Source organism: Simochromis diagramma, unplaced genomic scaffold (assembly GCF_900408965.1).
Source record: "Simochromis diagramma unplaced genomic scaffold, fSimDia1.1 OVJJ01000773.1, whole genome shotgun sequence".
Lineage (NCBI taxonomy): Eukaryota > Metazoa > Chordata > Actinopteri > Cichliformes > Cichlidae > Simochromis > Simochromis diagramma.
Genome location: NW_024386807.1, coordinates 439284 through 464034, shown reverse-complemented (window position 1 = coordinate 464034; position 24751 = coordinate 439284). Strand labels below are relative to the sequence as shown.

Below are 24751 nucleotides of genomic sequence, written 5' to 3'. Positions count from 1 at the left end.
TTTTTATTGTTTTTGTCCCTTTTATTGAACCACGCTGACTCTCTACTGACCTACGATCGTGAAACTCTGATAGATATTCAACTTGCCACAGAGAATTTGAAAGGACTAGCGTTGATGGACAGGACTTTTTTCCACCTCCACTACTATATGGGGTACTGGATCACGTGGATTACAGCCCTACCCCATCTCATAAGAAGAAGCGCTTTAAATGTCGGAGAAAACGCACCGGGCTGTGAGTGAAATTGAAATTATATTTAGCTCTTTCATCTGGCAGAGACAGAACAGTTTCCCAATGCACTCTGGCAGAAATCCGACCTTTGCACCGGCGTTTCGTCTCTCGTCGCTTCCTGGAACCTATTGCCACCTGGCTGGTACCTGCTGTCGGCTCGGCTGAGGAGATCCAGCGTCCCCGCCTTCTCTTACCTCATCTTCGTTGCGGTGGAGCGAATCGGGCCATTGAAACAGGTTCCCTGGATGGCTGTCACCAGTCTGATGGACCCTACCAGGATTGCTCTGGTTAACGCTAAGTCGTTGGCAAATAAAACGTTCATATTGAAGGATTTCTTCACTTCTCATAATCTGGATTTCCTCTGTGTGACAGAAACCTGGCTAAGTGACGGTGAGTTAAGCGCAAACTCAGAACTATTACCGTCAAACTGTTCGTATTTTAACTCACCGAGGACTACGGGCCGAGGTGGAGGAGTGGCCACAGTTTACAAAAATACTTTTCACTGTCGCTAACTGTCACCTGTCACTTTCTCCAGTTTGGAACTGAATATGTTTGAGCTTGGTAGCAGTCATCCTGTTCTTTGTGCGGTTTTTCTGCTCTTGCTCTTGATGAAGGCGGTCGCACTTTTCTCCTCCTCCTCTCCCTTAGCTTCCCTGCTTATGTCCTTGTCTAGACTCATGTTTTTTGTATTACTTTTCCCTGGAACACTCTCTCACAGTCTGTTCTCTAAAACCTAAAAGAGGAATTATGGATTTGATCAACTGGTCCTTAAATGCAATTGACACCCCTTTCTCAACGCGAAGTCTGGGCTCGGGTGAGCCTGAGTGCTGAAGATATCTACCTATGAACCATGATAACAGGGTTCTGGCTGATCGGAGCTGGCTTGGCCCTGACTTATCGAAGAATTAAGAAAGCGGAACTGGCTGTTCAAACCCCCACAAGGCTGCCCGCTGGGATTGGAACGATGGGACGAGGCGTGAGTTTCTCAAAATGGGCTCATTGAGTCATCTTGGAGAGGCTACGGCTGCTGTGAATACTCGGAATAAGATCTCTGACTGCAGACTGGATGACATCTCGGGGAGGCACACTGCCGTGAGTTCTCAGAATCGGCTCCTTGAGCACAAGAAATGACAACATCACAGAACGCAAGTATGGCGAAGCTCGCGGCTCTCCAACGGGAGATTGAGAGACCAGTGTTGGACTGTAGAACTGCTTTGAAATTCATATGAGCTGTTCGCACTAAAGTAAAAAGCACCATCACTCATGCGGAGACCCTCTCGGCGCCAGCTGCGGTCTCAAGGCTGGAGCCGAACAACAACTCCCTGATAACGACTGTGTTTAGACTGTTCTTCCCATTCCATGCAAGGCCACCTGGGTTGGCTGGAAGGCTGTTTACTTAGCCTGGCAGGGAGAAGGACACTGTCTCAGCTGAACTATGGACACACACACACACATATACATACATTGATATGCACACACTCCCCCCCTCCCTTTCCAAACGCCTTCGACACTTATTCCCCTCCGATGCTGACGGTGGATCAAGTAGACCAGCGCACGCAGGCCCGGATGTGTCTAATTCAGCTGTCTCTCACCCTTTACCCCCCTGTTGCTTGTCATGTGTTTCTTTGGTGTATTAAGAGTTGTTTCATGTGCAGAGGTGTTTTTCTCTGTTCTCAAACTGATCTCCCTGTTGGAGCTCAGTCTGCGGGGAGTTATTTTTTCTCCTTATCTTTCCTCATGTGGTGCATTTTCCATTGTTATACCTCTCTGACCTGTCTTCCCCATGTGATGTTTTGTGTCATGTATGTATGGTCGGAGGGTAAGATGGCGCCGCCATTGCGTGCAATAGGTCGGCAGCCTTATGAAAGTGGCATTTCTGGTAAAAAAAAACCTACTAAGTAAAAAACTACATTTTCCGCGAAAATGACATCACTTCCGGTTTCGGGCAGGTAATGGCGGAAATGTGATTGTTCGCGCTGACGTCTATTCCAATGTAGGAAGTGTTACGAACAGCTGATCGGATCGGCAAAGCGTGTTTATGTTTTTGTTCCTGCAAGCGCTTTGATGCAGTTTTTGCAAAGCTATATGTGGAAGGAAACCATGACCGAGGACAAGCTGATGACATGAGATGTAAGTACAACTCCTCCGGTTTCATATGCAAAAAAAATTATTGCGCTAGCTTAGTGGTTCTGGTTCTACGGGGATTTAAAAATAGCTACGCAAAACGGAGCGTGCCCGCGCCGACCGGCTTTAAAGGGTTAAAGTACAATCCTTAATGTTTTCTGTGTGTGTGGTGGGGGGGGGGCGCCAAACAGGCTAGGACCGCCACTGGGTGGAAGAACAGTCTAAACACAGTCGTTATCAACAAATGCAGCATATTTGCAGCTCTGGAGGTCAGGATTACTGAATTGGAGACTCGGCTTCGCACCCTTCATTCACCCGTAGCTAGCCAGGCCCCTGTAGCTGGTGCAGCCGAAGATAGCGTAGGCCCCGCTAGCTGTTCCCCGGCAGACCCCAAGCAGCTGGGGAAAGAGGGCGGCTGGGTGACGGTGAGGAGGAAGCATAGTCCTAAACAGAAGCCCCACGTACACCACCAACCCGTTCATGTGTCTAACCATTTTTCCCCACTCGGCGACACACCCGCTGGGGGTCAAACTCTGGTAATTGGTGATTCTGTTCTCAGACATGTGAAGCTAGAGACACCGGCAACCATAGCCAACTGTCTTCCAGGGGCCAGAGCAGGCGACATTGAGGGAAATTTAAAACTGTTGGCTAAGGGTAAACGTAAATTCAGTAAAATCATAATTCACGTCGGCAGTAATGACACCCGGTTACGCCAATCGGAGGTCACTAAAATCAATATTGAATCGGTGTGCAACTTTGCCAAAACAATGTCGGACTCTGTAGTTTTCTCTGGTCCCCTCCCCAATCAGACCAGGAGTGACATGTTTAGCTGCATGTTCTCCTTAAACTGCTGGCTGTCTGAGTGGTGTCCCAGAAACGATGTGGGCTTCATAGATAATTGGCAAACCTTCTGGAGGAAACCTGGTCTTGTTAGGAGAGACGGCATCCATCCCACTTTGGATGGAGCAGCTCTCATTTCTAGAAATATGGACAAATTTATTAAACCCCCCAAATTATAAAAATAAATAAATAAAATAACTGTCTTTACTCAAGGAGTTCCACATCTGGGTCCATTCAAACCCTGAGACCCTTCCGTGTGCACAGGGTGAATCTGCTCTCATCTGTGAACAGCACTGGGTGGTGGACCTGTCAGTTCTGATAGGCTATAGCAAATGCCAACTGGGGACAAATAGAGGATATTGGTTCCTCAAGTCACCCTCATGAAGTCTGTTTCTGATTGGTTGGTTAGAAAAGGACTACTGGAGGTCATTTTGCAGTTCCGCCAGTGTAATCCTGCTCGTCCTTGTGCAAACCCGCAGATATTGGTCCTGTTGATCAGTTGAGGGCCTTTTATGGCTCTGTGCAGCTCTCTCAGTCTCATTGTCCTGGATTTTTGACCAAGCATTTTGAGGTGGTTTTCTTGGACTCAAAGTTTTGTTTTTTGGATTTCAAAGATGGTTTGAAGTGCATGCTCTGCATTATTTTGTTCTGAGTTCAGTATTCGCTAGTGCTTCTGAGTTGTTTTTAATATATATATCTATATATTTCTAGTTCACGGGTTCCTTTTGTGTGCAAGTCTCAGTGATTTGTCCTGAGCATATGTAAGTAAGTATTTACATGCCATCCTGAGGAGCTGGACTACCTGTTAAACCTCTGTACCACCTCATGCCAATGCAAGAAAAAAAAGTCAAGGAAGAAAAAAGAAAAATCAACAGTGACATCAAAAACCTGAAGTAAGTTTAATATCACCCTCTGTGTCTCTGTGGTTTTTGCGAGCCGTAACCAATTTACAATTAGATTTACAGAAATCACAAATGCAAAGTATGAAAGGAGTAGAATAATTTCTGTACCTTTTACACATGAGAAATCAAGGAAAAATGTTTTCCCACTAATAAAAGTGACATTAAATACATACATACATACACATTAAGATCAGGAGCACCACAGACAGTCATCTGAAAGTTAGAAGTCACTAATAATGACGATCATCAGCTCCCAAATACACACTGAGTAACCTTGTTGTAAAGAACTCCCACAAAAACTCTCAAATTGTGATTAAATACCAACCGGTTTCACAGTATAACGCATTCTCCTTGTTTCACTGCCACAACAGCAATTGCCACTCCTGCTCCCAGGGCTGATCCCACTGGTCCTAATATGAATCCAACACCTGCTCCTATCCCAGCAGCCTTCAGGAACTTCGCCCGTCTTCTCGCTTCTTCTTCTCCCATGTCTGGATTTTCTTTCCGAAGTCGTTTCATCTCTTCTCTGATGGCTCTCTCAGCTTCCTGCAGCATGTCATTGGTGTAGTATGTTGCTCCATTTCTCTGAACCATGGTGTTGATCTTCTCCAGCAGCTCTTTGACCTGAGAGCGATCCTCACTCTTGTTGTTAAAAACATGATATCTTCCTCCGCACTGACTGATGAAGCGATGCAGAGGCCGATTTCCACTGATTGAGCTGTAGATGTCGACTCCGTCTTGCAGGTTGTCTCCATACGTGAACAAGACCATAATATAACGTGCTGCTTTTTCTCCAAACATCTTCTGAAGAATTTTAATCGTTTCTTCTTCTTCGCTTGTGAATCTGGTCGACTGGATCACAACCAGAAACACGTGAGGACCAGGAGCAGCAAAGGTGATGCATCTAACAATCTGTGTAACCACCTGATCTACAGACAGGGTGGTGTCAAATAGACCTGGAGTATCAACCACAGTCAGTGTATGACCATCCACCTGGGCTGTTTCTTGCTGACACTCCAATGTTACAGAAGAAAAGGAAGAAAAAGACTGAAAAGCTTCTCTTCCTAAGATGGTGTTTCCCGCTGCACTCTTCCCTACTCCAGCTTTCCCAAGCAGCACCATCCTCAGGTGGAGGTCCTTTGCATCTGTTGAAGAAGATAAATAGATATCGTTAGTTGGCCTTCCTGAGGCAGCTCATCACAGTCGGACAGTGTGGACTTTGTGTGTAGACGTGATTCAGCTTCGACCTTGGCAGATTAGTGTCTCTGTGGCTGTTTCTGGTGCATCGTTATGCATGATTCTGAATATTAAGTATGTTTTAATTGTTAAACACAGAATAGTCATGATTTATATGTGATTTTGCTGATAGTCACTGATCAGAATATTATCGGGTGTAAGTTTAACTAATATAAAAAATAAGAAAATATCCATCAGCCATCTTTTTGTGCTCGTCTCAGGCCGGGTCACGGGAGCAGCAGCATTAGCAGAGAAGCCTAGACCTTCCTCACCCCAGCCACCTCCTGCAGCTTGTCCAGGGGGACACCAAGGCATTTCCAGGCCAGCCGAGGTCTCCCCCAGGACCTCTTCCCTGTGGGACATGCCCTACACACCTGTCCCAGAAGGCATCCTAGTCAGATGTCCAACATACCTCAACTGGCTTGTATTCCTGTTCTTGTTCTTTCGGTCACTACCCAAAACTCGCGACCATAGGTGATGGTAGGGACCCAGATCCACCGGTAAATCAAGAGCTTTGCTTTTGTGCTCAAGACCCAGAGATTCTTAAACTCCTCTACTTGGAGTGGGGCATCCCTGACCCGGAGTGGGCACTCTGTGGGCTCCCGGCTGAAGACCATGGCCTCAGATTTGGAGGTGCTGATTCTCATTCCCACTGATTCACACTTGGCTGCAAACTGTTCCAGTGTGATCTGGAGGACATCACCTGATGAAGCCAACAGAACCACATTATGTGCGAAAAGCACAGATGAGGTTCTGAGACCACCCAAGTGGAGGCCTTCTGCCACTTGGCTACTCTTCGAAATTCTGTCCATAAAAATTCTGAAGAGAACTGGTGACGAAGAGCAGCCCTGGCAGAGTCCAACAACCACCAGTAACAAATCCGACTTTTTGCCAGCTGTGCGGACCAAGCTCTTGCAATGGTTGTATAAGGATCAAGTGGCTCAGTGAGCCAGACAGCCCATATTCCTGAAGCACCTCCCACAGAGCACTCTGAGGGATACAGCTGAATGCCTTCTCCAAGTCCACAAAAACATGTAGACTGGTAGGACAAACAAACCTGAGGTTTGACTAACAGACGGACTCTCCTTTACAGCACCAGGCACAGACTTTCCTGGGGAAGTTGAGGAGTGTGATCCCCCTATAGTTTACCCCTTCTTAAAGATGGGAACCACCACCCCTACAACATCCAGAGGGTTCAGGAACTGAGGGCAAACCTCATCCACCCAGGGGCCCTACCACCAAGGACTCATTTAACTGCTTCAGTGACCTTACCCCACCAATGATTGGTGAGCCGTTCCCCTTGTCCCCAGATTCTGCTTCCTCTATTGGACATACCAGTGGGATTAAGGCGGTCCTCGAAGTATTCCTTTCACCACAAGGCAATTTCCTCAGTCAAAGTCAACAGCAACCTGCACTACATGGTGCCATGTGCACTTATGGACGCCCTTGCATTCGAACATGGTCTTTGTAATGGACAAACTGTGGTTTGCACAGAAGTCCAGTAACAGAGCACCGCTGGGGTTCTGGATCCAGGCCTCACTGTCGTTGCCCACATGAGTGTTGAAGGCTCCTAGTAGGACACCTGGGGACAGTCTCCCATAAAGAGAACATAAGCAGAAAATGACTACAAACCATAATAAATCTCTTTGATGTTTGAATGCATTCAGATTTGTGAAATAAAAGCTTCCCTCAAAAGTAAAAACTAACAAGCCTGTTTTCAAAATGTAAAAGGAGTAAAAGACAATCTATGACAGATATCTGAAGATTCAACAGAAAATAAAAAAGAATATTTATTTTATGTCCAAAACAAATGTGTCACCCTGTTCGTTGGTGTGATAGGAAGGATTACATCTTTGATTGATTTTTGCTTCAGGGATCTACATTTGGCACAGTTACACAGAAAAACCTCATTTGTTTTGTAAATGACAGTAAATGAGATTTCAGCCCATTTTCTGATTGGTGCCGTATTAATAAGCTGATTTAAGCCGTTTAAATGTCCAGTCACCACATCTACATTTTCTGCATACTGATTAGTTTGCTCTTTTCTTCCACGTTGTGCAGTTTTCAGTCTTTTTTCCCTATGTACATTACAGATGCGGAGTAAAAATCCAAATGTTAAATCTTACCATCATGGTAGAATGACAGTACAGTTTCACTTTTAGGGTTTTACATATCAGGAGATAATTTCATGTTTAGGCTGTCCCACTTTAGTTCTAGTTAGTTTTGCCTCAGTGTCCATCTGCCTTTTGTTTTTTTACCAGCCTCTGATAAACGGCTCGCTGTTCGTTAAGTCATAGCTTTGCCTCCTTTTGGGTCCACACCTGTAACTCCACACAGTCTGCAGCATCTGTCTCTGACAGCAGTTATGGATCAGTGTGACGTCATCAGTGTGTCTGCAGAGCAGTTTTAGTTCACTCTCCTTCACAGAGATGCTTCAGCTCATTGAGGTTTGCAGCATTCATTCATGCAAAGCGCTCTAAGCTCTGCAGCAGCTCGGTTTGTTTTATAGCTGTTCTGTTGGAGATTTGCTGCTGTGCTTGGATCTTTGTCCTGTTGATGACACAGTTTGGTCCAAGCTTTAGCTGTAGGACAGACATCCACTCAAAGCCCAAATCATCGTCCTTCCACTGCGGTGCCCACAGTTCGTATGAGGTGTTTGGTTTCCTCCAAACGTGCTGCTCCTCATGATGGAGGAAACCCAAAATCCATGTTGGTCTTGCAACCTTTCCAAACCAGCCGCACTTGTTCAGTCTGTTTGTAATTGTGCTGTCGTGCAGCTCTTGGGTGTTCCTGTAAGCTTTGAACACGCTGACCTCTGGTTGAGTTTGCTGGATGTCCACGTTCAACATCAGAAAAATGCTAAACCATTCCATCGTCGTACCAACAAGGAAGAGAACGCTAACCACAAACTGGCTGAGCAGGTTTACTGTATGCGCATCAAAATAAATCTCCTAAATCAGTCTGTCATAAAGTCACCGCTGCAGACACCAACCACGGTCTTTTATGGTTTGGTTCCTGCAAGCCATGTAAAATAAATCTGTTTCCAGCACTGCATGGAGCACATGTTTCAGGATTTTGAGCTTCAAACAAATGTTTCACAATAAAAACAACAGCAGGACAAGAGACATAGACACAGGACACAGAAATAACCAATCACAGTTCAGTTTAGCACGTAGGTCTTTTTAAACTTTTTATCATTTGCTATATAACGTTTGTCTAATCAGTAAATCAGGATAAAAGTTGTAAATGTACTTACGAGCTAGTGTGTCGGCCATGTTTGTTAAAAAGCTTTGCACTGCTGCTCTGTGCTGTACCGACGGGATTGGTCCTTCCTTTAATACAACTGTATCTAATGCAACAACAACACTTAGTTAAAGATGCTGCAGGGCAGGTTCCAAAGAGAAAGCCACTGTCATTGGCCAGCCACACAGTGATGTCACAGCATAAACAACCTGAAGTCCCAGAATGACGCTGAGCCTGAAATTTCTCTTTTAGAGGAAATCTTACCCTGGTTTAGTATCAGACAGACAGCAGGTCACGCCACGGGAAATCCATCAGCCCCACCTGACCCCTCAACATCACAGATTCTGGCCATATAACCTAAGGTATGTTTCATGGAGCCATGCAAAATTCATGTTCATGCAGGAAGGTATCTTCTCTGTTTTATTCCAGGAAGAGGAGCAGATAGAAGGCGAGGTTAGACATGAACAGAGAGAGGAGAAGATCCGGCAGGACTGCCACGTCGCTTCCAGAAGAATATAATAATAGTAGTCATAATAATACTTCTTTTTCTTGTAGCATAAAACTGTAGGGCCCGCTGCAGGGTCATCCTTCGTGTGAAGCAGACGGCTGATTTCCAGTGATGGGAATAACGGCGTTACAAGTAACAGCGTTACCAACGGCGTTACTTTTTTCAGTAACGAGTAATCTAAATAATTACTATTCCTATCGTTACAACACCGTTATCGTTACTAACAAGAAAATGCGGTTGCGTTACCGTTTTTCAACAGACAGTTGAAGCTGTGTTCAGCTCACTGCAGCTTATATCAGCTGCAGGAAGTAGCTGTAAGAATCTGGACGCTGCAGCTTTAAGCAGCTGCGCTCCCGCGGACGGTAACCATCACTTTCTGGCACAACAGCTGGAGCTCAGGGGGCAAAACAATCACATGAGTGCTGCTGTTTGACTGAGGAAGAATAAAGGAGTCGTGCTCAATCACATGACCACTTACAGACAAAGCAACAAAGTGACATATACCAGTTTATAAACTGTGTTGATCGGACACGTAACACCAGAGTCATGATAAACAAGATACACGAGTGTTTTTTCCTCAATAGTTTCACGTTTACTGTCTAAGGACAGCGAGACCGCTCTGCTTATGAGTAAACAAAAAAAAGTCAAAAATAAAACAGCTCGTTCATGTTGGTGGAAAAATGCACCATGTTGACCAATCAAAAAATGATATGGCAACATGACATTTGGTTGTTTAGGAAGAGGCGGAAGTTTTAGGAGAGAGAGAGAGTTTTTTGGATGTGAGAGATTTGTGACATTTAGCGTGTTTGGAGTGTGTAGTTAATGTGTTGTCTTGTGTAGTGTAGTGTGTTTAGTGTGTAGTGTTGTGGACAGTTTTGTGTTGTGTGTCAGAACAATGAGGCGACTGCTGTCTCCAGGTAGAAACAGCAGTGACACACCTGCTGTCAGACCTGCAGGTATCAGGCTGTGATGTTTCCTTTATAGTGGACAGAAATTATTTTTTTGGAGTGGGAGAAATAATTTGTGGCATCTTGTTGAAGAACAGCTGATTGTTCTGTAAATAGTTTGAAATGTTTATTAAAAAAGGGTAAAGATTAAATGGATGCAAATAACTTTGTTGTTTGCAAAACGTGTGCATATAAATTAAAATTGACAATTTATATTTGCATCTAAAGTTATGAAATATGGTCATTAAACATGTTTGTGGTTGTTACAGTAAAACTATAACTTTTTTGATTTTATGTTTTTTGTCTGATTTTAGATCAGTTGTGTTAATACAGTAGTCAAAATGAAAACATGACTGTAAATTCAGACACGTGAGGTTGTGCTGAAAACAATGAGACCAAACAAGGTAAATAGTTTTTAAAGGTGAAACGTGGAGAAAACATCAAAAGTAGTTTAAAATGGCCGATTATACCCGGGACCCCAGAGGGTTAAACGTTTTTTTTCTAAGTAACGCAATAGTTACTTTTCAAGTAATTAATTACTTTTAGAATCTTGTGACTCAGTTACTAACTCAGTTACTTTTTTGAAGAAGTAACTAGTAACTATAATTAATTACTTTTTCAAAGTAACTTGCCCAACACTGCTGATTTTACACTGAGGTCCAGCGCTGTAAACTTGCAACTGCTGAAGCAAATGAAATCTTTTAAACTAAGGATCAATCAACCAATTATATCAAAATTAAATGGGAGACGGAGGCTAAAATCAACATATCAGAGGACAGTTGGTTAAATATATGCAGGAGATGGAAACTACTAGCTCAGGTTATTGGAGGGAATTCACGTGGAAAAATTTTATTAGGTTTTTTTATAAAACCCAAAATAAAATACAAACAAAAATGTCAACTGACAGATGGACACTGCTGGAGAAACTGTGGGGAAAACATGGCAGATCATTTCCATATATTTTGGAAAAGCCCAATATTCCTGTCATACTGGAGTGAATTGGTCGAATCAATTTACTTGGTGACTGGTCTCAAACTAAATTTGGATTTTTGTACTGTGTACTTGGGCGATATCCCATCAGCAGCCTCCTTAAAAGACAAACACTTGATAAACATCCTGTTGGGAGCTGACAAAAAAGCGCTTACCAGGAGGTGGCTGGAGAAAGAGCCCCCAACAAAGAAAGATTGGATAGGAATAATGGAGGAAATATATAGAATGGAAAAACTTCCTTTTTTTTTTAACCTCAAAATGGACCAATTTCATAAAAACTGGAGGAAGTGGGAGAAATTTGTTGAAGGTGGTAACGTGGGATGAGATCTTCACGCAACTACTGGAAGAAGGAAGGTCTGCTAAGGACGTTTTATTTTATTTATTTTATTTTTTTAAAGGTAGTTTTTAAAAGAGACTGGAAATACCCTTCCGAATATGATCAGGGATGGACTGTAAAGTGCTGAGTGGACAGTAGTAAAAACCTAACGACATGGGACCTGTAAAGAGGTGGAGGGGAGCTCCCCCAGACCGAGCAGATCTGCGGATTTCACTGAGCCGCTATGTTATTGTTAGTGCGTAGTATCTTTGTTTGTTTGGTTGGGTTTTTGTTTTGTTATTTTTGGGGTTTTTTGTTTGTGTGTATTGCTAAATTAAAGTACCTTTTTATAAAAGAGCTTATGAGGTTCTCAGTGGCAGAATATAATCTGCAATAAGACGTTATTTTTTAGCAAAGCCAAAGGAAAATAAGAAGGCACAACCTGCACAGAAATGAACATTTGTGAGATATATAATGAATTTTGATTTTACAAACTTTTCCCTTCCTATTGTTTTTGTTATCATATCAAAGCTGAATGATACAGGGCTGGCGGTCCATAAAGATGACAGAGGCTCAAATTTTGTATCTCTATATGTAATCATGGGAAAAGAGGGATTTGTGTTTGGTCTAAACACACCATGAGAGTGAAGCGATGATCATGAGTTGTTTGTTTGTTTGTTTTTTACTGTTTTTGTTTTTGTTTTCATGTGGATGACTGTCATAATTACAAAACTTTCAATTAAAAAAAAAATATAAAAAAAAATAAATCTTTTAAACGACACGTTTCTCGTGTTCTTCCTCAAGAGAACAAAACTGAACACGCCACTTTGCTTCGGAATGAAGCAACAACGAAACCGCTGCCAGATCCCAAATATGAATAGACCGTAATGCTCAGGCAGAAAACCTCAGGCCTGTTATAAGAGCTCAGGCGCCAGAGTCACCTCCATCTACTCTGGGAAACTGTTGGTTACATTAGTATAGTACAGGTTATATAGATGTTGAGGGTCTGTTTGATAACCAGACTCATTTATTATCATGTTACTAAATATTTAGGCTGTGACATCACTGTGTAACCAGCCAATGACAGTTTCTCTCTGGAATCTGCCCTGCAGCATCTAAGCGTTGTTGTGACAGCAGGAATGTTGTTGCATGCAGTAGAATTAAAACCAGGAAATCATTTTTGGTTCACAGCCAGGGTTGAATATCCCCCAACAGTGACACATTGGGACTGCAGGTTATTTACACTGTGGCTGTGTGGTTGGTGAACCAATGAAAGTTCTCTTCTCTCTGCAGTCTGCCCTGCAGCAACTTTAACAAGTGCCTTAAAGTGACGGCGTCCTCGGCGTACAGCACAGAGCAGCAGCAGGAAGGTGTCGGTGCAAAGCTTTGTAATCCTGAGCAGCACAAACATGGCCGGCACCAAAGCTCGTAAGTACATTTAAAACTTTTGATTTACTGTTTAGACCAACTTTCTATCATAAAATACAATCTAGATGAAAAGTAAAAAAACAAACAAACCAAGAGCTACATGTTAAACTGAACTGTGATTGGTTATTTCTGTGTCCTGTGTACGGCTGGGTATCGTCACTGATTTCTAGAATCGATTCAATTCCGATTCACAAGGTCCCGAATCGATTCGATCCACGATTCGATTTAATTCGATTCGATTTGAATCTGGGAAATTTTGACAGTCAGAAATATAATTCAGATCGGTACATTTACATATTTTTGTATCAATAAAAAGGAAGCTGACACACGCAAGACTTTATCACAGGTGTGAGCGTCACAGCGAGGCCTTTGTGTCAAAGCAGCTGAGGATAAAACAGAAAAACATGAAGGTGATTTTCCTGTTCTGGATTTTATAAAAATATTCTGCAGCACATCAAAAACGAAAGAAAACCATTAATCAACACATGAACATCACCTCTGACGTTACAGCGGTTTTATTAGAGACACGTCTAAGCATTTTGCATAATTTTAAAAAGTTTAAATTTGTTCAGTATTGAACGGCAGAAATTAGGTTTTCTTTTCAGAAGAATGTAAAAAGGGAAAAAAACAGCGGCCGACAGCCTGTAAACAACGGTAGACTTGTGCGTAACAAGCAAGCGAATAATGAAGAAAAGGAAACTGTTCTTGAAGTACAGAGAGAGAGAGAGAGAGAGAGAGAGCTGTGCATCGCGGTGGAAGCAAAACAGTAAAAGTCAGAGTGAATTCATGACGATGTTCATGTGAAGCGTTTGGATCTTCTTTTGCTGCTGGTTTGGTCAATATTGTTTGGAGAGACATCAAACTAACAGCTTTAGAATCAGCGCATGAAGGGCGTGAACACAAAGCGCCGACAGATCAGAATCAGCGAGCTGTCGGCTTTCAGCCCCGACTGTGAGAAAGGTGACATCTCACTGATTCTGATCCGCGGGTCGCGCTGTGTGTTTAAGTCTTTGTGCAGAATCCGTGTTCCTGCTCTCATTTACTGTCTTAACTGTTTGGTGGTTGTTGAAATTTTGTGAGATGTCACCAGAGATTCTGGCATTTCGGGCAAAATAAATTTATATTAAAAAATCGATTCAGGATTTTAATGAATCGATTTTACATTATCCAAGCCAGAATCGATTTTAATCGATGAATCGATTATAAAAACCCACCCCTAGTCCTGTGTGACAGCACGGACACGCCGTCGGGGCTAAAAGCTGACAGCTCACTGACTCTGATGCTGCAGGTTTCATCAGTCTGACCAACATTCACTGAAGCAGCAGCAAAAGAGGATGATGATAAACATCGTCACTCTCACTCTGACTTTGGCTGTTTTGCTTCCACCACGATAAAATCCCACTTCCTGCACGGCTCTGTCTCTGTACTCACAGACCAGTTTACCATCAAATCTCTGTTTTCTGCATTATTCCCTGCTCATTATGCACCAGTCTGCTGTTGTGTTCGTGTTGATTCATGGTTTGCTTCAGTTTTTGTTCTACTGCAGAATATTTTAAGGTTATTTGCTATAAGAAGCCAGAACATCTGCTTCATGTGTGTCTGTTTGATCCTCAGTTACTTTGACACAAAGGCTTCTGCTGTGGCGCTCACACCTCTGATGAAGTCTCACAGTGTCAGCTTCGGTTTAATATATGGATATTAAATATGGATAAGTGCTGATAAATGAATAAATATTTCTGACCGCCTGAGTCTGAATTCAATCAAATTGAACGCAGAAGTCGACGTCGATAGCGAGCCCTACCACGCAGAGCTGGAAACAGATTTATTTTACACAGTCTGCAGGAAAACAAAGGCTTTGATTGTTCCTGCTGAGAAAACCTGTGGTTGGTGTCAGACCTGACAATATGAAGTTACAGGTGTTCATATTGAAAGGTCACAACCCAACAATGAGCAGCTGTTGGTGTTCTGACATGAAGAAACCACACACAGACAGTAAAGTACAAACTCTACTGTTTTTACTGATCGACGCTCACTGCGGTCCACAGCCTTTACCTGATGAGTGAAACTGAGCTCAGGTGAAATCTTTTGATCCTGTTCAGCCAGTTCGACTGTAGGTTCCTGTAAGCTAGGAGCAAGCTTCCTGCATTCCCTGGAGTTTTACAGGAAAGCAGAAAATACTCCAGATACCTCAGAAGCCACAGCTCTGCATTGATGTCGTTCTTCGGCTGAATACGTTTGAGGTTCTGTTTTGGTTCTCAGCGAGGAAGAGCGTTTAGAGGAGCCCTTTCAGATGCTTTCCTTTTTAACCGAAACACACTGTGGGTTTTTCCCACCTTGGTATTTATATGCCCCGCCCACAGTAGTCTTACCTGTGTCTTCTTCCACAAGTTGTCCCCACATGTCCAGTCAGTTCATCGCTCCCACACTTCAATTCAATTCAATTCAATTGTATTTATATAGCGCCAAATCACAACAAAAGTCGCCTCAAGGCGCTTCATAGATACAGAGAAAAACCCAACAATCATATGACCCCCTATGAGCAGCACTTTGGCAACAGTGGGAAGGAAAAACTCCCTTTTAACAGGAAGAAACCTCCGGCAGAACCAGGTTCAGGGAGGGGCGGGGCCATCTGCTGCGACTTCTCTTTGTTTCCTCAAAGATCGAGTCGATTATTTAGTCTGTGCAGTGCTTCCATTTATACTGTTTCACTGACCCAACGCATCTCTTTCCAGCAGCAGACCACAAACTGAAGAATGTATTAAAATATCTTTTATTTACAAAAAAGGTCATGTTTCTATTTAATTGTATGTCCTGTATCGTGCCACTGGTAGATCCACCCCTGCAGTCCAGATCACTGTCGCTCTGTTTGCAACTATTCGCCCACACTTACCCACTCTGTATGACATCATGATATCCTCGCTGTAGATCCTGCTGAGGCAGATCACTGAGTCAGTGTCTTGTACCTCTGCCTGAAATGCACAGTGTCCAATGGTCACTACATCCCTAAATCTGCATACTGTCAATTCAATTCAGTGTATTTGTATACAGCCAAATCACAACAACAGTCGGCTTTATATTGCAAGAGCACATCAACAGCTGGATCCGCTGGAAGAGGGGTGTCATGGATCTGGGTCATGTGACCCAGCCTTTTAGTTTATGGTGTTTTTTGGCATGTAGTAATATTTGGGTTTTCTATTTGTTGAGTATCGTGTTCTCTATATTGTTTAGTTATATTTCCATTTTCCTGTTGTCCTGTCGAGATGTCACGTCTCCCTTCCTGTGTGTGGTGATGTCACCTCTCCCCTTCCTGTGTGTGGTGATGTCACCTCTCTCACGTCTCTCCTTCCTGTGTGTGGGGATGTCACGTCTCCCCTTCCTGTGTGTGGGGATGTCACCTCTCTCCTTCCTGTGTGTGGTGATGTCACGTCTCCCCTTCCTGTGTGTGGGGATGTCACGTCTCCCCTTCCTGTGTGTCGTGATGTCACGTCTCCCCTTCCTGTGTGTCGTGATGTCACGTCTCCCCTTCCTGTGTGTGGGGATGTCACCTCTCTCCTTCCTGTGTGTGGTGATGTCACGTCTCCCCTTCCTGTGTGTCGTGATGTCACGTCTCCCCTTCCTGTGTGTCGTGATGTCACGTCTCCCCTTCCTGTGTGTCGTGATGTCACGTCTCCCCTTCCTGTGTGTTGTGATGTCACGTCTCCCCTTCCTGTGTGTGGTGATGTCACCTCTCTCACGTCTCCCCTTCCTGTGTGTGGTGATGTCACCTCTCTCACGTCTCCCCTTCCTGTGTGTGGTGATGTCACGTCTCCCCTTCCTGTGTGTTGTTCCACGGCTTCCCTGCCGGTCATGTCCTCTCTCTCGTGCTCCCTCGCTCCCTCTCATCTGTGTTTCCTCCTGTGTCCAGCTCATGTGTCAGTCTACGTCTGAGTTTTTCCTGTTGTATTTTGACAGTCTTGTGTCTCCATGTTCAGTGTGTTTAGTTTTGCTTCCCCCGTGGCGTCACGTGCATTTGTATCAGCTGTGTTCCTCACTGCGCTTCTCTGTATTTAGTTCACCAGTCTTCCTTTCTCCTTTCTCCTACCCGTGTCTGGTCACCTCATGATGTTCATGGTCTGTAGTTCTTTGATACTTAGATCTTTACTTAGTTTTTCCCAAGTTTAGGTTTAAGTTTATTTCATTTTCGTGTTACTTTGCCTTTGTTTCTCATGTTTTTCCAGCCTCCAATAAACGGCTTGTATTTGATTGAACCTGCTTCCTGCCTCGAGCGTCTGTGTTTGGGTCCTCTTAAATAAACCCAAGGTTTCCCTCTGCATGTAACCGACAGTGAGTGGAGACGGAGCTTATGCTGAACAGCGATTGTGGAAAGTTTCTATACTTAAAATAAGGAAATAACGAGATGTGTGATTAAGATTTTAATATCCCGAACAGTGTAAAATCTTTTCAGCCAATTAACCTACAATAAATCAGAGAAACCCCAACAATCATGTGACCCCCTATAAGCAAGCACTATGAGCAACAGTAGGAAGGAAAAACTCCCTTTTAACAGGAAGAAACCTCCAGCAGAACCAGCTCAGGGAGGGGCGGGGCCATCCTGAGTGAGGGGAGGGAGCGGGACACTGACACGCTGCTGGAGAGCGCCTGTGTGATGACCTGTGTAATGACCTGTGTGATGACCTGTGTAATGACCTGTGTGATGACCTGTATGATGACCTGTGTGATGACCTGTGTAATGACCTGTGTGATGACCTGTGTGATGACCTGTGTGATGACCTGTGTGATGACCTGTGTGATGACCTGTGTAATGACCTGTGTGATGACCTGTATGATGACCTGTGTGATGACCTGTGTGATGACCTGTATGATGACCTGTGTGATGACCTGTGTAATGACCTGTGTGATGACCTGTATGATGACCTGTGTGATGACCTGTGTAATGACCTGTGTGATGACCTGTATGATGACCTGTGTGATGACCTGTGTGATGACCTGTGTAATGACCTGTGTGATGACCTGTGTAATGACTAGGGATGGGTATCGTTTAGGTTTTATCCGATACCGGTGCCAAATCAGTAGTTTTGAAACAGTGCCGGTGCTTAAACGGTGCTCAAACCGGTGCTTAAAGAATGGAGAACACAAACTTGGTCCAAAAACCTCTCATGTTCAGCTGGTTTTTTGTAAAAAGATAACAATGTTAGCCTTTTCTGCAGCTATGGGGCATATATGGTATCACTCTTGGCTGGAAGCAGTGCTTAAACAATGGAAAAAACACAAACTTTGTCCAAAACCTCTCATGTTCAGCTGTTTTCCACTTTTTCTTTGGTCATTTTAGCCTTTTTGGCCAGGGTGAAGGGAGTATCTGCCATCAAACAAGAAGACAGCCGCATGTAGCTATGATGATGTTTGCTAGTTCACCTTACATGCATTAATGTAATAACGTGGTTAGCCTACTCAACGTAAATTACACACGAACAACATTAAGCTACTCACGCAGAGAAGAACGGCTGCTGCTGCCGTCATCATTTCTGCTACACTGGCAGAGCTAGGGGCCAGGACTCTCCTCTTCGGGTTTTTGGGGGATGTTGCTCCGGGTCCGATAACAGGCAACCCACCCACAGTAGATGTGCTCGTTGTGAGTTCTCGCAGCAAGCTATCATACGGCGCATTTCTGGGCTTTTAAAAAAAACGCTATGCGTCGCCAGGTGTTTCATCAGATTCGAGGTGTTACCTCCTTTGACAGTATCACAGTATCAGCTTACAGCACTTGTTGCTGCTGAGTTTGCATCTTTTGCTGTGAAGTACAGCCAGACTTTGACCGCTTCGCCTTGGGCATTTTTAATCTCTAGCTCTGCTCTAAAAGAACGTACGTACCTGGCCCCGCCTACTATCCTCGGAAACGTAAAATGATTGGCTAGAAGTGTATCACAGCTCAGGAAAAAAAGCACCGAAATGTGCGCTGCTTTTCGGTTTGGTTACTACCGTTTATGTCACCGGACACCGGTACCCATCCCTAGTAATGACTTGTGTAATGACCTGTGTGATGACCTGTGTGATGACCTGTGTGATGACCTGGGAGTCCCACTAACGCTGTCTGTTTATGTTCTCCAGGAGATGCAGTGAGAGATGAGTTCACACACCTGAGGATTGTGCTTGTTGGGAAAACTGGTGTTGGAAAGAGTGCAGCAGGAAACACCATCTTAGGAAGAAAAGCCTTTGAGTCTATAACTTCTTTTTCTTCATCAGTAGTTGGGTGTCGCAAAGTAACAGGGCAGGTGGATGGTCACATCCTGGATGTAGTTGACACTCCGGGTCTGTTTGACACCCTACTGACTCAGGAGCATGTAAAGACGGAGATCGTTAAATGCGTCTCCTTTGTTGCTCCCGGTCCTCACGTGTTCCTGGTTGTGATCCAGATCGGCAGGTTTACAAAAGCAGAAGAAGAAACGATAAAAATCCTTCAGAAGATATTTGGGGTGGATGCAGCCTGTTACACCATAGTCTTGTTCACGTATGGAGACAATCTGCCAAACGGAATCAACATCGACAAATCAATCAGTGGAAATCGGCCTCTGCATCGCTTCATCAATCAGTGCGGAGGAAGATATCATGTTTTTAACAACAGGAGTGAGGATCGCTCTCAGGTCAAAGAACTGCTGGAGAAGATCAACACCATGACTCAGAGAAATGGAGCAACATACTACACCAATGACATGCTGCAGGAAGCTGAGAGAGCCATCAGAGAAGAGATGGAACGACTTCTGAGAGAAAATCCAGACATGGGAGAAGAAGAAGCGAGAAGACGGGCAGAGAGGAAGAACAAGATCCTGAGGGCTGCTGGGATAGGAGCGGGCTTTGGGAGCATTTTAGGGCCACTGGGAGCAGCACTGGGAGCAGCAGTGGGAGCAGCAGTTGTAGCAGCAAAGGAGAAAAAATGTGCCACACAATAAAATAAAGAACGTTTGATCACATTTTGATAATTATTGGTCATTAATGGCGCACACAAGAACTGTTAGTCCACGGTAATTTATCATATTGTGTAATACGTCATCTAAGAGCTGTATAACATGAGCCTGTATACACACGGATCTCCTGAACATCTTTGGTTCCTGGGTAATGAGCTTTTTCCTCCATTGCTTAAATAAAACATTTTCCTGAATTTTCTATATTTACCACAAACCTTTGATCCATCTGACTCATGCTGGTCTAGGTCTCAGGGACAGAGTCTGGTCTGTACAGAGACTGCCACACCTCTCTATCCCAACTACATCCTCCTGATGGTCTGGAGGAAAAGCTGCAGCATCCCCAAGCTAGCTGAGATGGACTTCCATGACCTCCTCCCAGTCGGACATGCCCAGACCTTAGAGAGCAGGTTGGATTAGCAGCAGCTTTGCTCAGGACGAGCTCGGAGGTTCTGACATGGTCTCCAGTCACAAACTGATTAAAAATAAAATACTGTTCACAAATGCAAAGTTTGAAAACAATATTTTCTTTAACTTTAAAGTATAATAAATATTTACAGTTAAATGATGCAAATATCAATAAATGTTGGTATATAATGTGTTCAGGTGTTTATAAATATTGTTATCATCTGTATTGCTGTGATTACTTCATAAACACACTCTGTGCAGTGAACCTGTGAGACAGTGTTTTCCTCCTTCCTGATTTTATTTTTCATATTTAGCAGACAAGCATTTTTCAGACCGTCAAACAAACTATCAGCACTGTTTCCTCCATGTGTGGATAACTGTGGTTCTCACTGTGGTTCTCTGGAGTGCCACAGCCTGAGGAACATTCCTGTAACCTCGACCAGGCCTGTGCTTCAGCAGGTGTGGCAGTAATCGGGCGTGGGTGTGGCAGAGAAACTGAACTCTTCAGAAAATGTCATATTTTTCACTGTAGTTTCTTAGTCTTCCCTGAGAACTTGAAAGAAGAATCAGCAGCACATTCTCACACAGGGCCAGGTACGTTTGGATTACCTTTCCCTTTAATAAACGAAAAGATTGTTTAAAAACTGATGGTTGTTTGTTTGTTTTTCTTGAACATGCTAAAATAATACAACAACAAGTCTCAGGAGCCTGAAAAGAAAAGCGTCTGGACTTCTTTAAGTTGCTTGAAGACGTTTCACCTCTCATCCGAGAAGCTTCTTCAGTTCTAAGGTCAAATGGTGGAGAGTCCCAGATATAAACCTAGTGGGAGTTTCCCCCCACAGAGGGACAAAAGGACCCCCTGATGATCCTCTAATCGCCTGAGCCAAGGTGTGAAACTGGGTGTGGGTCCCAATCAGCCAGAGTTTCGGGTGAGCTCATTGTGAAACCTGGCCCCACCTTATCATGTGAATTCCTGAGGTCAGATGGCCCAGGATGTGAGTGGCCGTTAAGGCGTCTGGGAAGGGAACTCAAAACTGGATTATAGATGGCAGAGAGTTGGTGTCGTAAACCCCCGCCTCTGTTCAAAGATGGTCGCTCACAGTGGACATAGATGCTTCTTTCACTCTTTCAAACCATCTGTCCTCTCTGTCCAAAATGTGAACATTGGCATCCTCAAAGAGTGACCTTTGACCTTTAGATGCAGATGAACTGCTGAGTCTTGTCCTGTGGAGGTGGCTTTTCTATGTTGTGTTATGCGCTTGTCAAGTGGCTGTTTGGTCTCTCCAGTGTAGAGGTCCTCGCTGCACTGTACAGCAAACACCACATTGTTGAGTTTGTGTTTTGCAGTTTTGTGGGAGTCAAAGAGGAGGTACTGGTCCGAGTGTGTGGGCTTCAGGTAAACTTCAGTGTGGAGGATTCCATTCTCTTCACAGTCCAGGAATGGCAAACCAGGGAAGACAGAAGGGATAAGTTTGCCATTTAGGCTGAGAGGTGAAACTTCTTAAAAAAACTTAAAGAAGTCCAGACGCTTTTCTTTCCAAGCTCCTTGGACTACGATGACCTGAATGACTGAGAACCTTTACAGACAATATAACAACAACAAAGAACAGAAAAAAACACAATCAAAACACACACGAAGAGAACAGAGATCAGATTCCTAAAAATAACTGAACATGTTCAGAAATGTCAGCGTGACACAGAAGAAGGCAAACATACCAGCTCACCGTGTTCACAGCACTGATCCAGACAGTTTTAACTGGATTCTGTGTGGTTGACTTCTCCTATTAAAACTTCTATTTGGCAGCGAGTCATGTTTCAGCAGAGCATGGCCTGAGGATCTGAGGGCAGACCACAGCAACCTCCCTGAACAGGGTCCAGTAACCATCACAGTGGCAGATATCCAAGAAAGGGTCTCCAGTATGAAGAGTTGGACAGCACCAGGGCCCGACATGGTTCACGCCTACAGGCTGAAGAAGCTGACTGCACTCCACGAGCGCCTGGCAGCACAAATGAATCAGCTGCTAGTTGAGGAGAGACACCCAGAATGGCTAACTGAAGGCCGGACAGTCCTGATCCTCAAGGACCCCCAGAAGGGACCGGTCCTCTCCAACTACCAGCCAATAACCTGTGCACTGCCTGGATTGATTACAAGAAGGCCTATGACTCAATGCCCCACAGCTGGATACTGGAATGCCTAGAATTGTACAAGATCAATGGGACCCTGAGAGCCTTCATCAGGAACTCAATGGGGATGTGGCGTACAACACTAGAGGCCAACTCCAAGCCCATAGCACAAGTCACCATCAAGTGCGGGATCTACCAAGGAGATGCTCTGTCCCCACTGCTGTTCTGCATAGGCCTGAACCCCCTCAGTGAGATCATTAACAAGACTGGCTACGGATACCGACTACGGAACGGAGCAGCTGTCAGCCACCTCCTGTACATGGATGACATCAAGCTGTATGCCAAGAGTGAACGAGACATCGATTCACTGATCCACACCACCAGGATATACAGCAATGACATCGGGCTGGAGAAGTGTAGTCGGATGATAACAAAGAGAGGGAAGGTAGTCAGAACGGAGGGGATCAAACTACCAGAAGGCAACATTGCAGACATAGAGGACAGTTACAAGTACCTGGGGATCCCGCAGGTGAATGGGAACCATGAAGAGGCTGCTAGAAAAGCTGCAACCACCAAGTACCTGCAGAGGGTCAGGCAAGTCCTGAGGAGTCAGCTGAACGGTAAGAACAAGAGCCGGGCTATCAACACCTACGCCCTGCCCTGATCAGGTATCCAGCTGGTATAATAAGCTGGCCAAAGGAGGAGATAGAAGCCACTGACATCAAGACATCAAGACAAAAAAGCTCCTGACCACACATGGAGGGTTTCACCCCAAGTCCAGCACCCTGAGGCTGCACGGTAAGCAGAAGGAAGGAGGCCGAGGACTGGTGAGTGTCAGCACCACAGTCCAGGATGAGACAACGATCATCCACGAGCTTCTTGGAGAAGCTCATGGCTCTGCAATATAGATGAGATATTGGAGCAGAAGAACGGTAATTGAGAGACCTGGTGACCAGTGACGGACATTAGACCTACTTTAAAAATTGGATGCAGTTGTTTCCATTAAACCCAAACATTCACCATCTTGGCCCCCTTGGCACCAGCTGGATACTCAAGGCAAAAGCTGACGGGAATAAGAAAATTCTCCCTTAGATAACGAGACTGTGTTGTGACTCCTCCCCCTCATTCAAGGTCACCCGCGTTGACTGAAGATTGTTGACTTTTGCCTAACTGGGTGAAGGGACACTTTCTCTTGGCTGAACACGGAACACACACAAACTGTCCACGTGCTCAGTGAATACCTCAGGCAGCAGAAACCCAAGAAAGAGGAGGAAGAGGAGGAACCATCATGGAAGGAAAGGCCCCTGCACGGTACGTACCACCGGCAGATAGATGTCATCCAGAAATCCTACCAGTGGCTGGACAAAGCTGGACTGAATATGACCAAATATGGCCTGGAAGTCCTGAGGTCAACATGGGAGACGCCCCCTAGGATGGTGGAAATGACCGAGCTAAGATCCTGTGGGACTTCCAGATACAGACGGACAAAATGTTGGTGGCTAACCAACCGGACATAGTGGTGGTAGACAAACAGAAGAAGACGGCCGTAGTGATCGATGTAGCGGTTCCCAGTGACAGCAACATCAGGAAGAAGGAACACGAGAAGCTGGAGAAATACCAAGGGCTCAGAGAAGAGCTCGAGAAGAGGGTGAAGGTGACGGTGGTCCCCGTGGTAATCGGAGCACTAGGTGCGGTGACTCCCAAGCTAGGCGAGTGGCTGCAGCAGATCCCGGGAACAACATCGGAGATCTCTGTCCAGAAGAGCGCAGTCCTGGGAACAGCTAAGATACTGCGCAGGACCCTCAAGCTCCCAGGCCTCTGGTAGAGGACCGAGCTGGAAGGGTTGACCGCCCACAGGGGCGAGCGGGGAATTTTGTAGTATATATATATATATATAAAACAAAAAACTTTTTGTCTGTTACTGCGCAACATGGAAACACTTCTAGTTGTGTGGATAGTGTTAAGTGTTACATTTATCTGCATGTGGCTCTATAACCTCCCACCGTTACATCATTAAGGGAGGAACCATGATCAGATTACAGCACACAGGTGAAATCCAGTTATTCACCAACAGGAAACAAAGAGAGCAACACGCAAACATGCACTGCACAGGTCAGTGCCTTTACAACTCTGATACTGATTTACTGCTCAGACAAACTTTGCATGAATATACTAAAGTTCATATAAGCTTAAGACCCACCTGTCTAACTAAACCTTGATTAGTTGTGCATCTTCACACCGTGTCCTCCTTTTTCCTTTTATTGAAAAATGTTTCATAGATACAAAGATGAAAGTACAGAAGGTAATGCTGTTTAGCCAGTTTGACTAAGTTCTCGTAAGGTTTGAGCAAATTGTGTTTACCTTTCTCTTCCTTGTTTTTTTTTTTAACAATGTGATGGTTTCTGAATGGTATAGTGTTTAAATTTGAGTTATTTCCTGTTTTATTTTGGTAGGCATTGGTCCTTCTTTATTACTCTAAGTCAGGGGTGTCAAACTCCAG

General features: G+C 44.5%; 2 protein-coding genes across 3 annotated transcripts; one reads left to right on the top strand and one right to left on the bottom strand.

The window, feature by feature from the left end:
- Positions 1 to 4079: 4079 nt before the first annotated feature.
- On the bottom strand, positions 4080 to 8694 carry LOC120730660 (GTPase IMAP family member 9-like). Of its 2 annotated transcripts, XM_040027111.1 has the most exons (3): positions 8588 to 8686; positions 6667 to 6924; positions 4080 to 5240 (listed from the first exon to the last, which is right to left on the bottom strand). In XM_040027111.1, exon 3 carries the CDS (start codon positions 5215 to 5217, stop codon positions 4426 to 4428), a length of 792 nt encoding a protein of 263 aa, XP_039883045.1. In that variant the 5' UTR covers positions 5218 to 5240; positions 6667 to 6924; positions 8588 to 8686; the 3' UTR covers positions 4080 to 4425. The 2 variants fall into 2 exon arrangements, with proteins under 2 accessions (XP_039883045.1, XP_039883044.1); XM_040027110.1 differs by lacking the exon at positions 6667 to 6924 and having other exon boundaries at positions 8588 to 8694.
- A 139-nt stretch (positions 8695 to 8833) lies between these two features.
- LOC120730658 (GTPase IMAP family member 9-like) lies at positions 8834 to 20775 on the top strand. Its single transcript, XM_040027107.1, has 3 exons — positions 8834 to 8936; positions 12629 to 12763; positions 18869 to 20775. Exons 2-3 carry the CDS (start codon positions 12745 to 12747, stop codon positions 19705 to 19707), a joined length of 858 nt encoding a protein of 285 aa, XP_039883041.1. The 5' UTR covers positions 8834 to 8936; positions 12629 to 12744; the 3' UTR covers positions 19708 to 20775.
- Positions 20776 to 24751: the final 3976 nt, after the last annotated feature.